This window comes from Cibotium barometz, chromosome 66 (assembly GCF_041138505.1).
Source record: "Cibotium barometz isolate CiBa-2024 chromosome 66, ASM4113850v1, whole genome shotgun sequence".
NCBI lineage: Eukaryota > Viridiplantae > Streptophyta > Polypodiopsida > Cyatheales > Cibotiaceae > Cibotium > Cibotium barometz.
The window spans coordinates 9,769,954-9,781,645 of NC_141111.1; the positions used below are offsets into that span (position 1 = coordinate 9,769,954).

General features: G+C 43.4%; 1 protein-coding gene across 2 annotated transcripts; it reads left to right on the forward strand.

Moving 5' to 3' along the window:
• The first annotated feature begins 1,968 nt into the window (after nucleotides 1–1,968).
• Nucleotides 1,969–9,850, forward strand: LOC147602750 (putative cellulose synthase A catalytic subunit 8 [UDP-forming]). Of its 2 annotated transcripts, none has more exons than XM_086797715.1 (13): nucleotides 1,969–2,516; nucleotides 2,687–2,901; nucleotides 3,020–3,134; nucleotides 4,601–4,781; nucleotides 5,010–5,276; nucleotides 5,407–5,752; nucleotides 5,899–6,036; nucleotides 6,240–6,365; nucleotides 6,472–6,684; nucleotides 7,544–7,823; nucleotides 7,939–8,135; nucleotides 8,284–8,634; nucleotides 8,723–9,850. In XM_086797715.1, the coding sequence occupies exons 1-13, from the start codon at nucleotides 2,279–2,281 to the stop codon at nucleotides 9,305–9,307; spliced, it is 3,252 nt and encodes a 1,083-aa protein (XP_086653841.1). In that variant the 5' UTR covers nucleotides 1,969–2,278; the 3' UTR covers nucleotides 9,308–9,850. The 2 variants fall into 2 exon arrangements, with proteins under 2 accessions (XP_086653841.1, XP_086653842.1); XM_086797716.1 differs by having other exon boundaries at nucleotides 2,037–2,516; nucleotides 3,020–3,095.
• The last annotated feature ends 1,842 nt before the right edge of the window (nucleotides 9,851–11,692 follow it).

Consider the following 11,692-nt stretch of genomic DNA (forward strand, 5'->3'; position numbering starts at 1 on the left):
ACTTAGGACCGCCGGGGCACTTTTTCCCTCACTAGGAGGTTTTTTCCCCCGTGCATTGTATATACGCCCATTATCTTCTAGGGCTTGTTATCTTTCATTTTTGGCACTCATAATACACTACTGTGTTGTGCTCAAGCTTCCTCATCTTCTTGAAGTTGTGTGTGCATTCCTGCAACCCTAATTCCAACAGCCCCGATAGGCATTTGGGTTACCTCTTTAAATTTATGGTCCTTCCCCCAAGATTACATCATAATTTGGTGGACCTTCAAAGTCGACAATGGAAAATGTATGATCATATGTTAGGCCACACAAATTTACCTCAACATTCTTCAGGATTCCCATAGGGGCTCCTAAATTCATGTCCGCTAGCTTGGGGAAATTTTTTGCTCTTTTAAGAGGCTTGCTCTCCCATTTTTTCTAGGTCTTCAGTAGCGATGCTCACTCTTGATCCCCCCTCAAGGATAACAGTGGTGGTCACTGCTCCCATGGTGGCATTCATATCATCTCCCATGGTGGCATTCATATCATCTCCCTCTTAGTACTTCCCAACAACCACACTGACTGTAACATCCTTGAATGTTTGTCATGGTTGTCTATTGGAGCTTGGTCTACCTCCTCAATTTCTCCAATTGGTTTGAGCTTTTCCTTTATCCACTCATCCCAAGCTTCTAGCTTACATGCTAAGTATTCGGCCATGTTTATCGTGATTGGGGCCGAGAGAATTACCTTCTAGCTTACATGCTAAGTATTCGGCCATGGGGCCGAGAGAATTACCTTCAAGGCTCCGATTTCTCCTTTTAATTCGAACCTTAAGGATGGCACATTTGCAACTGTTATTGTATCCTTGTCCATACAAATGTAGGATGGTGCAGTAGGTAATGAGCTAGGTTTAGATTTGCATGGTACATGTGCCCATACTTAAGGTAGCTTATCGATGTATCTTACCATTATGGATTCCCCCTCAACATATTGTCTTTCTTGGGCAAGCCTCTCTCATATGATGTGCTCATGGAGAAATCTCGTATTCTTGGTTTCTTCTTGTTCTTAGAGCTCTACTAGTGTTTTTGTTTCATTTTTAAACTCTTCACGAGGCTTTAGCATTTCCGTAGTAGGCAATTCTTGTTCCTTACTTGATACACTCCCCTCATTTAATTCCTCTCTAACTAGCTCTAATAGTGTTGCGATAGGGATTCTCTGTCGGAACATAGAAACTAGTCTTGCTAGCCCTTCTATTTCTAGCGGGCCTACTGCACCAATTCCTCTACACCATTCAACCTTGAGATTTTCTATCTTGGGTTAGAGTAAGCTTGTAACTTCTTGGGAAGGGGTTCTTCTAATTCTCTTAATTTGTATCTTCTTCCCAATAGCTTTCTTGCCATTTCAAGAAGCTCTTTCCCATTACGTCTTCACTTTCCCGGGCCCATTCCTCTTCAAGGGTGATTTGAATTGGAAGTTTTGTGATGATTTTTATTTTTACATAACTCGGATCATTAATTGGTTTTACGCACCCTAGTTATAATCATCTTGCTGCTCATTCTTCATGTGAAGATGGTTGGCTTATGACGCCCACTATTCCAAAACTTGCTGGTGGTGTTGGGGTGCGGTGGTAGATGGATTCGAAGTTATGGTTTTATGCGAGTAGCGCAATGCCTACAAGCATCATTGTCTTCCTTCGCACGCAAAGCCGTCATGATGATGATGCATCGAGAAGGCAGACACAACATGTGCTTTTTTAAAATTTTTTTTAGGCCTAGCTTGCGTCCATCATGTCTAGTTTTTTAGCGTCCATGTAAGTTTTTTTAGCGTACATGTGGCCTAACACCCTTGCTTACTTTTGTGCAAGGGTGCTAGGCTACCCAAGGTAAAAAAGAGCATCACCTTCACTAATTATCGTAAGGTTTTTCTTGTTTTCCAATGTTGCCGCAACAACTAATTAATGAGTTTTAATTTTCACTCATTGAAATTCCCTATTCTCAAGCCCTTCTTTGACCTTCGAATGTAGTCTCATAGCAAGCCGCGGACCTTTCCTTAAATGACCGGGTTCTTTTATAGTCCCGTTTACGTTGGTATGGTAGTATGACATCCTCTCTCTAGGCTCCTCGTCCGCTCGTTAGCTGGCGCATCAGAGGAGCTCGATGTTCTCGATGATCTCTGCGACAGTAGGATTCTCCTTGATAGTGTGGCTACTGGACGAAACCCTCGCTTGAAACCCTAGAACTTTGTGAAATCACAGGTTTCGTCTTGGCTCCAGCTGCATGTTTGCGTGTGTGTGTATCAGATGAGGGAACGAGACCCTAGGTTTTCAAGCGAAGCTTTCATGGCGTCTCTGTCCCCTCCATCTTCCCGTCGCACTTGCCAGATCTGCGGAGACGACGTTGGATCCTCCCGCTTCGGTGAGCCCTTCGTCGCCTGCATACACTGCGGCTTCCCTGTGTGCCGCCCCTGCTACGAGTACGAGCGCCAGGATGGCAACCAGGCCTGCCCTCATTGCAAGAACAGATACGCGCGACAAAAAGGTCAGTCAACCCCTCTTCTGCGGAAAAAGGTTGTCTGTGACAGTGTTGTGGTTTGGGGCTGTAAATGACCATCGAAGTCACCGCTCATTCCTGCCTTGGAAGCGCACTGCTGTCTGGAGCTGTAGACGAGAACGGCACCACTGCTGAACCATGTGTTACATGTGCTACAGGTAGTCCTAGGGTTCCTGGAGACGAGGATAACGATGATGACATGGATGATCCTGATGCCGACTACAACACGGACTTAGAAAGTCACGAGAAGCACCACATTGCAGAGGCAATGCTCCATGGGCACATGAGCTATGGCCGTGGAGGTGACCATGATATGCCCAGGTCGCTTCAGACCATTGAGCCCCAGACTCCTCTCTTCACCAGTGGTCCACAGGTATGGGGACCTTGTGTATAAGTTTCTTGTTTGCGCTGGGGAATTATGGGGACTTTGTATGGACACCTTTGTACGCTTCTTGTTTCCTAAGTGGAGGGTATTTGCTGTGCTGGTTCAGGCTCCAAGTGAGTCGCAGGCTTTTTCACCCGATAACAGTGTGATTGGTGCAACTCCTAGCATGGGGGGTAGCAAAAGTGCGTACACTTTCCCTTATTCAAATCCAGGCACTCCAGGTACTTAAGCATGCACTGTCCCTTCAGCATTTCATTTCGAATGTCACATTTTCAATTAATATCAAAAAACTCAAAAGAGAAACTTGTGGTTGGGAGCTCCCATATGTCTTGGCCTGCTCACGTCTATGTTTATGACCTTACATGGAGATTTTGATTAAGAAGTCAAGACTACACTCATTAGAAAGATTTTTGGGTATCATCCTTCCGGTCCTCAGGCTAGGGATTGGATCTTGGCAGCACTCCCCACAAAGCTTTCCTCCCACTTTATTGATGCATGCTTGCTTCTTCCACAAAGCTTTCCTTCCACTTTATTGATGCTTGCTTGGAAGGGGCTTCTTCCACAAAGATTTCGATTCGGCAGAGGTAACCTCTCAGATTCTTGAGGGCAGCTCGTTTCCTCTTAGCTCGAGGAGTCTGTTCTTCCGATACGTTGGAACTTCGACCCTGTGCTAGAGGACGTCAACTTTTGTCCGATCTTCCTCAGGTTCTCTGGGCTCCATTGGAAGTTTTTGGCTTCCATAGGGTTAGTCTCCTTTGAACAGGTTCTAGAAGTCCCCGCCCTTCCAGAGACACCACCTTCCACAGCTGCATTAGTTGTCATGGCCAGTGTTGATTGGGGTACCACGAGTTATGATACTTTTCAATGAACCCTGGCTTACAGAAAATTGTTATGATCTCCTCAGTGTGGGTGAATCTTGGGATTACCTTGTCCGGATTGAGAGTAAAAGAACCTTGAAGGTATTTGGGGAACATCAGATTGGATTTTGGTACTAGCCCGGTGTAAGTCTTTTGTGGGTCATCCTCGTGGTAAGCTCGGCATCAGTTATTTTGTGCCTCGACATGGACTTGGCCCGATCTCGACATCGACACTTTTGTTTGATATTGTATTCATTTGTTGTATTGGTCATGGCTTGGAAAAGCCCGTGGATTGTTCCTGAAATAAATTCCTGAAGAGGGGGCGGGGCCTGTTCCCCGCTCAACGTGGTGTATTGTGTGAAACCCCTATTCCCAATCTCTCTCTCTCCCCCCCCCCCCCCTCTCTCTCTCTCTCTCTCTCTCTCTCTCTCTATCTTTATCTCTCGTACACGTCGTGGCGTGGCATATCTGGAAGGTCAGATGCTCAGAGGTCTTTGAGGGTATTCAGGTTTACGACACCCAGTGTAGTTGCAGTATATGGGGTGACATCGTTCACACTCTTTTGGCCACCTGGACCGGCATATTGGGATCTTCTAGAGCTGGGCAGACAAAGCGCAACAGATTTTGGAACCATGATATTTTCTTCTCCTCCACTCCTACGGTGATTTTATGGTAGCGTAGTGCCCTAGATTGGTTGAGATCTCCCTACTTGATCTCCCTGTTTATGATTTTATTTTACTTAATAGAAGTCTCCTTTCTGAAAAAATAATAAAAAAATTTCATATGTCTTATCTATTAGCATTAAATCCATCTTTCACCCATGTGTGCAGGTTTAAGTAAATCTGCAGATTTCTCAAGAGATTATGGTTATGAGAGCTCTGCTTGGAAAGAGAGAGTGGAAAGCTGGAAGACTAGGCAGGAAAGGTTACAGATGACAACAACTGAAGGCGTCCTTCCAAATGATGGGAGTAAAGGGAGCAATGTCGATGACACCGGAGCAGATTTGCCTATGTACACTATTTGTGACCTCTGATCTTGTGCTGTAGAGAGTAAATCATGGCAGCTACAGTTATGCTGTTTGTGTTTCCTAGCTTTTGAATAGAAGCAATGTTTAACTTGCTCTTCTCCCCAGTTGCCTGAACTCAACCCCACCAATATAGGTTTTGTTTATTTTCTTTGAGCTTAACTCCGCCAATGCTTGCTCCGTGATCTTAAGCTTGAGCTGGTTGTTTCTATCAGGATGGATGAAGCAAGGCAACCCCTTTCCAGAAAAGTGAGCATTGCCTCAAGCAAGATCAATCCTTACAGGATGGTTATTGTGCTTCGTCTCATCATTCTGGGGTTCTTCTTCAGATATCGCATTCTAAACCCTGTTGTTAATGCCTATGGGCTGTGGTTCACGTCCATTGTATGTGAGATTTGGTTTGCTTTCTCATGGATACTTGACCAGTTTCCAAAGTGGTTTCCTATCAATCGGGAAACTTACCTGGATAGGCTCTCCTTGCGGTAAGATTCGAGTGATGACAGTTAAGTGAAACTATAAGACTGCATGTCTTTTTTTTTTTCCTGGCAGAGGAAGCCTAAGTCTGGAAATGCATACATTGGTTGTATTTGATCCAATCGTTTGTATTGGCAGATATGAGAGGGAAGGAGAGCCTTCGCAACTGGCTGCAGTAGATGTCTTTGTGAGTACGGTTGACCCAATGAAGGAGCCTCCCCTGGTCACTGCCAACACTGTCCTCTCCATCCTTGCTGTAGACTATCCAGTGGACAAGGTTTCCTGTTATGTTTCAGATGACGGAGCTTCAATGCTCACCTTCGAGGCCCTCTCTGAGACATCTGAGTTTGCTCGCAAGTGGGTTCCTTTCTGTAAGAACTTCAACATAGAGCCTCGAGCACCGGAGGTCTATTTTGCTCAGAAGATTGATTATCTGAAGGATAAGGTGCAACCTACCTTTGTAAAGGAGAGGCGAGCAATGAAGGTAATGGGAGGAATATGTTTAGCAAGACCTACTGAATTATGGTTGTTTTCGGATTTTAAGTCAAGTTTTACTCCATTGATTTACTCCATAAGTTGACTTTTACTTGATGGCTCATTGTTGTGACACCTGATTTCATCCCTCAACAGAGGGAGTACGAAGAGTTTAAGGTACGGGTAAATGCTTTGGTTGCTAAAGCCCAGAAGATCCCGGATGAAGGGTGGATCATGCAAGATGGAACTCCCTGGCCTGGCAACAACACAAGGGATCACCCTGGTATGATTCAGGTAAGCAAACAGTCCCTCCCCCTCCCCCTGCCCCCTGCCCCCCACCCCTTCTTATTCCCTCTGGTGTCCCCACCCAAAACTCCCTTTTCCTTGTTCTCCCTCAAAAAGAATTTTGGGGAAAATGTATTCTCTTATTATTTCCTTAATAAATGAAGAAGACTGTAGACATCCTTTGTGTAACCTCTTTGCTTCTTCGCATGCAGGTCTTTTTGGGTCACAGTGGAGGTCTTGACACAGAAGGCAACGAACTCCCACGCCTTGTCTATGTTTCTCGTGAGAAGAGGCCAGGATTCAATCACCACAAAAAAGCTGGTGCAATGAATGCTTTGGTACGTGCTACCATGCAATCTGTTATGCATGAGTCTTGTCTAATAAAGCACATATCCATGCATTGTATGCCTCCTCTATTAATGCACAGCACATGAATTGTCCCAGGTGCGAGTGTCAGCTGTACTTACAAATGCACCCTTCTTCCTTAACCTGGATTGTGACCACTACATCAACAACAGCAAGGCTCTGAGGGAGGCAATGTGTTTTATGATGGATCCCACCATAGGACGGAAAGTCTGCTATGTTCAGTTTCCTCAGAGGTTTGATGGCATAGATTTACACGATCGTTATGCCAACCGCAACACTGTGTTTTTCGATGTATGTTAAACCCTCCGATTCTGATGAGCTGTTTGAATGTCGTGCCATAATATAGTCTTTCTAGTTAGCCTTATTTCTTGGATCTTAAAATATATCAGTCTGATAGGTTTAAAAGTTGATATTAATGATAAATGTCTTGAGCTCGAGTATGCCTGTATAGATATGATAAGAATGCCTCACATACTTCGAATATTAGTGATATGACTAAATATGGAGTAATAACTTCCTAATTTCATGAATTTTCTGGTTTTTGCTTTTCTGCAAGGACTACAATCACAATACGATCATGAAAAGGTTTTGATAAGGCAGCTTTCGAGTTGTAAGGCTGTCTTTGAAAGAATGCATTTTTGACATCTATGTACACGCCACATTTTATATGTTTACAATAGTTTTGTAAAGCTTATCTATTTGCTTTTATCTTTCAGTTTTTGATTGTATTAGGAGAGCTCAGACTCCTTTGAAACCTAGTGAGCAACTTATGCTTTGGTGCTGATGAGAATTTAAGTATTTCTTGGCTTGCTAAAACTCTCTATCTCTCTCTCTCTCTCCTATTTTTTGTAGACTGGTTTTCTTCATTCAAATCATAACTTGCTATGTTTTAATATTTACACTATCAGTTGAACTTCCCACCCCCCCACCTTCCCCCCCCTGAAATTTGTATCTTTTCCATATGTCCTTGTATTTTTCTGTTTGTAGTTATAATAATTGCAATTATTCACTCGATTTGTAAGGTTGGATCTAGTCCAATTTCTTTTTTTTTTTGGGTGAGTGTAATTATAGTATATTATTATTATATTACACTGTGCACCGATGTAGAGAGAAATCTTCTGAAGGTATATATAAAAATTCCTGGTTGCAGATCAACATGAAAGGTTTAGATGGAATCCAGGGCCCTGTCTATGTGGGTACAGGATGTGTGTTCAGAAGGCAAGCGCTATATGGATATGAGCCTCATATTCAGCCAAAGAAAATAACCATGGCATGTGATTGTTTGCCTGGTTGGCTGTGTGGTCTTCGCCCAAACAAGGTGAAATCTGGCAAATCCAAAAAGGTAGAGAAGAAGCCACCAGCCAGAACAGACAGAACAGACTCAATGATTCCTACTCTTAACCTGGAGGATACTGAAGAGGTTCTGGAAGGTAAGGTAAAGTTGGTGCCCTGCTTTCATGGTTTGTTAGTGTAGGTAAGTTGTCTTGATGGTTAATGCAAATGAACAACTGCTTTGTTTGTGATATTTGGGGTGTGGGGTTTCAGGTTTTGATGACGACAAATCTCTTCTGATGTCAAAGAAAAACTTTGAGAAGAGATTTGGGCAGTCCCCAGTGTTTCTTGCCTCTACATTGCTTGAGGATGGAGGTGTTTCCCTGTCTGCTAGTCCTGCTGGTCTGTTGAAGGAAGCTATTCATGTTATTAGTTGCGGATATGAAGACAAAACTGACTGGGGACAAGAAGTGAGTTTTTTTTTTGTGTGTGTGTGTGTGTGTGTGTGTGTGTGAGTGATGCCGTCTATCTACCTGCCACAGCAAAATGTTGAGTTTTATTGGTTCATTTAGAGACTTTTGTGTATTCCTATGACAAAAGTTTCGTTGGATGGCCCAGATTGGGTGGATATACGGTTCTGTCACAGAGGATATTCTTACAGGATTTAAAATGCATGCACGTGGATGGCGGTCGATCTACTGCATGCCCCCTCGTGCTGCCTTCAAGGGGTCTGCACCTATCAATCTGTCTGATCGTTTGAATCAGGTGCTTCGATGGGCTCTGGGCTCGGTGGAGATTTTCTTCAGCAGGCATTGCCCTCTTTGGTATGGCTATGGCGGACGCCTGAAGTTTTTGGAGAGGTTTGCCTATGTGAACACAATTGTGTATCCACTCACCTCGATCCCTCTGCTGGTCTACTGTACCCTCCCTGCCATATGCTTGTTGACAGGAAAGTTTATAATACCAACGGTGAGCTCTCTCCAAAAGCATTTCCTCTACTTCTAAGAGTGTATAATATTGATACGTGAGACCAGAAACTTGCTGACTTTTGCTGCAGATAAGCAACTTTGCAAGTCTTTGGTTCATTGGTCTCTTTCTTTCCATCTTTGCAACGGGTATCTTGGAGATGCGGTGGAGTGGAGTCGGCATTGATGAGTGGTGGAGAAATGAGCAGTTCTGGGTGATTGGAGGAGTATCTGCCCACCTATTTGCCGTGATTCAAGGTTTGTTGAAGGTTATGGCAGGCATCGATACAAATTTCACGGTCACTTCCAAAGGCTCAGACGACCAAGATCAGTTTGCAGAGCTTTACATGTTTAAGTGGACATCTCTCTTGATCCCGCCAACCACATTACTGGTCATCAACCTGGTGGGAGTTGTAGCAGGCATTTCTGATGCAATCAGCAATGGCTACTCTTCTTGGGGTCCACTGTTTGGGAAGCTTTTCTTTGCCTTCTGGGTGATTGTACACTTGTATCCTTTCCTTAAAGGTTTGATGGGACGGCAGAATAGAACACCCACTATTGTCATTGTGTGGTCCGTCCTCCTGGCCTCCATCTTCTCTTTGCTGTGGGTGAGGATTGATCCGTTTCTGATTCGGGTCACGGGGCCAAATCTCCAGCAATGTGGTATCAATTGCTAGCAGTAGCCATATCTATATATGGATTGTGAAAAGGGCTGTATATTGACCTCCTTGAGGAGCAAGTTGGGGTGCCGTACCATTGTGTCCACCGATGTTCTTTTGATTGGCTGTCCAAATTAGGGGAAGCCGAGTAAAATCCATGCTGTTATCCTTACTCTTTGCTGTTCTCAAGCTGTGAAAGCCAGGATTGTCTAGCATGTATACAATTATAATCAGGATTTATTGGAAACACTCATCATGCTGGATGCATCAACCTCTGACAAGATGGTTAAAATCATTGATGAGGAGTTGCTTGCCATTCAAACTTCTGCTTGTGCAGAAAATTTAGCATTGTGCTTTGCATGTGTATTCCTTCCCGCTGTGTGCACTTGCCCTTTACAACTGGAAGTGATCCTCTTCATGATTGTAATTATAAATGTAGACTTTCAAATCTGACATACATGGTCTACAGTTGCGGTACTTGTAAACTGGCAGTGGGGTGGGGTTCTCCATATGTAGGCTCCAATTTAACTTTAATGGTGTTAAGTTTGCTGTATTTGATGACGGAATTTGCATTTCATACTTTCCAGTTAATGCTTGAAGTGTATGTGTATGCTGATTTGTTTTCTAGCATTGAGGTCATAATTTGTGTGATTATGATATGGGGTTGCCATCGGCAGCTTACTAGCTGCAGTCCATAAACCCGAAGTGCTGCTGTTCTAGTATAAACCCGAAGTGCTGCTGTTCTAGTATTTCTTTACATAGGAGCAAGTGACGTAGGCAATATGGCCTTTTGTATTGAAGTAGTACGTTGGCAAAAGCATTGCATCCACTGTTTAATTAGTTGCTATCCTCCAATGGGGTGTTATTGGTAACTGCATATGAGCATTAGTGAGCTTTATTAATGTCTGTCGTGCTGCCTTCTGCTTTGTTATTTGAGGTACTCATTGCTGGCTCTAGATACATGCTTCTCTTTGATGGGAGATAAGCTGCTCGCTCGCTTTATTGCTAACGAAAATAAAATTTCTTCTTGTTTGCAAGGAGATGAGAGGAGATTTGCTAGCCTGCTCTTGGCTGAGTGGTGCTGAAAGCCAGGTTTCTAAAAAAGATGTGTTTTTGAAAGTTAGTTCTTGCTTTTGTTGGTTTGTTCCAATTAGTCATGCACATGAAGATCATTATGTTAGAATACGTAAGGCACTCCGATATCTGAGATTAATCATTAATGCCAGTTCTTGATCATTGTTTATGAAAAACATTTTTTACAACAAAAGCAAGAACTTCAAGTTTGACATACAAGGAAAGAATTTTTTCCCCACTTAATAAAAAGCTAGAAACTTTAAAAAGCTAGAAACTTTCAACTGTAAAATAAAGCCTTTGAACATGCAAATTTAATCATTGAAGAAGAATTTAAACATCTAGGATCGAGAAGCCTCGCAATCATCTCCTCTAGGCACTTCACCTCCCATGAGCTGCTGCTAGGTCCTTGTTCTAGTCTTATTATTAACTTGCATAAGAAGGGGGGCACTTGTTTTGCTAGCTCGGACCTCTCGTATGATTAATTGATTAAAAACATGTGCTACCATAAAGGAGACATGGATACTCCTCTCTCCTATGCTTAAACAACAAGCCCCTAGTAGTTGAGGGTGTTAAGGTGAATCTTTCAAAAGGTTAAAATTATAAAGTTTTATCTACACATGTTAAGCTAATTGGATCTTTGATAGCGATCTAGGGGTTGCATGCACTGTGAAAAACGGGGGAGGGATGGATACAGCTCGTCACTAGTGACAAACCAATCCTCTCAAAACCCATCTTGAGTGATTGATTGCCATCATAAGGAGATGTAGATACCTATCTCTCCTTGTGATATTTCATGCTTGAAGAAGCAACCAAAAGGTGAAACCCTCAAAAGGTCTAAATTAGTGTCCTCAAAAGTCTTGATTGCAGTTCATCTCATTTCGTTTTGATATTCCAACACAAATGCTTGCAAGAAGTATTGAGGAGGGAAATTACAGAATAAGTTCTCTGAACTCCTGAGTGGTGGCCTGCTTAATTGACAGTCTCATCTGGCTCCCTCAAAAAAGCCTCCATGAAGAGGCCACCCATATTCTCAGAGCATGGGCTTTTCCTATTAAGCAAAGGCACCACCTCTCAAGAACATCTCTATTGCAATAATCAGATGTTCTTCTGGACATTCCTCAATGGCAAAGTAGCCCACGTTTGTTCTCCCCTAAGAGCAACCGTAGCCTGACGATCCTGAACCTGCTGATGAAAAGCTCTTAGCTTGCTTGGATCTACGAGAACCAGGTGTGGTTGCTGTGGAGGCAAACCATTGGAGGACCACACTGAGGTTGGGTGGTGTCCTGTCCCACTATAGACACTCTACAAACATACTGGTTGCCAAAACAA

Coding starts and splice junctions, on each gene's coding strand:
- LOC147602750 (XM_086797715.1), top strand. CDS start 2,279: ATGAGGGAACGAGACCCTAGGTTTTCAAGCGAAGCTTTCATGGCGTCT. Junction 6,037..6,239: donor ATCACCCTGGTATGATTCAG/GTAAGCAAACAG, acceptor CTTCGCATGCAG/GTCTTTTTGGGTCACAGTGG. Junction 7,824..7,938: donor TACTGAAGAGGTTCTGGAAG/GTAAGGTAAAGT, acceptor GTGGGGTTTCAG/GTTTTGATGACGACAAATCT.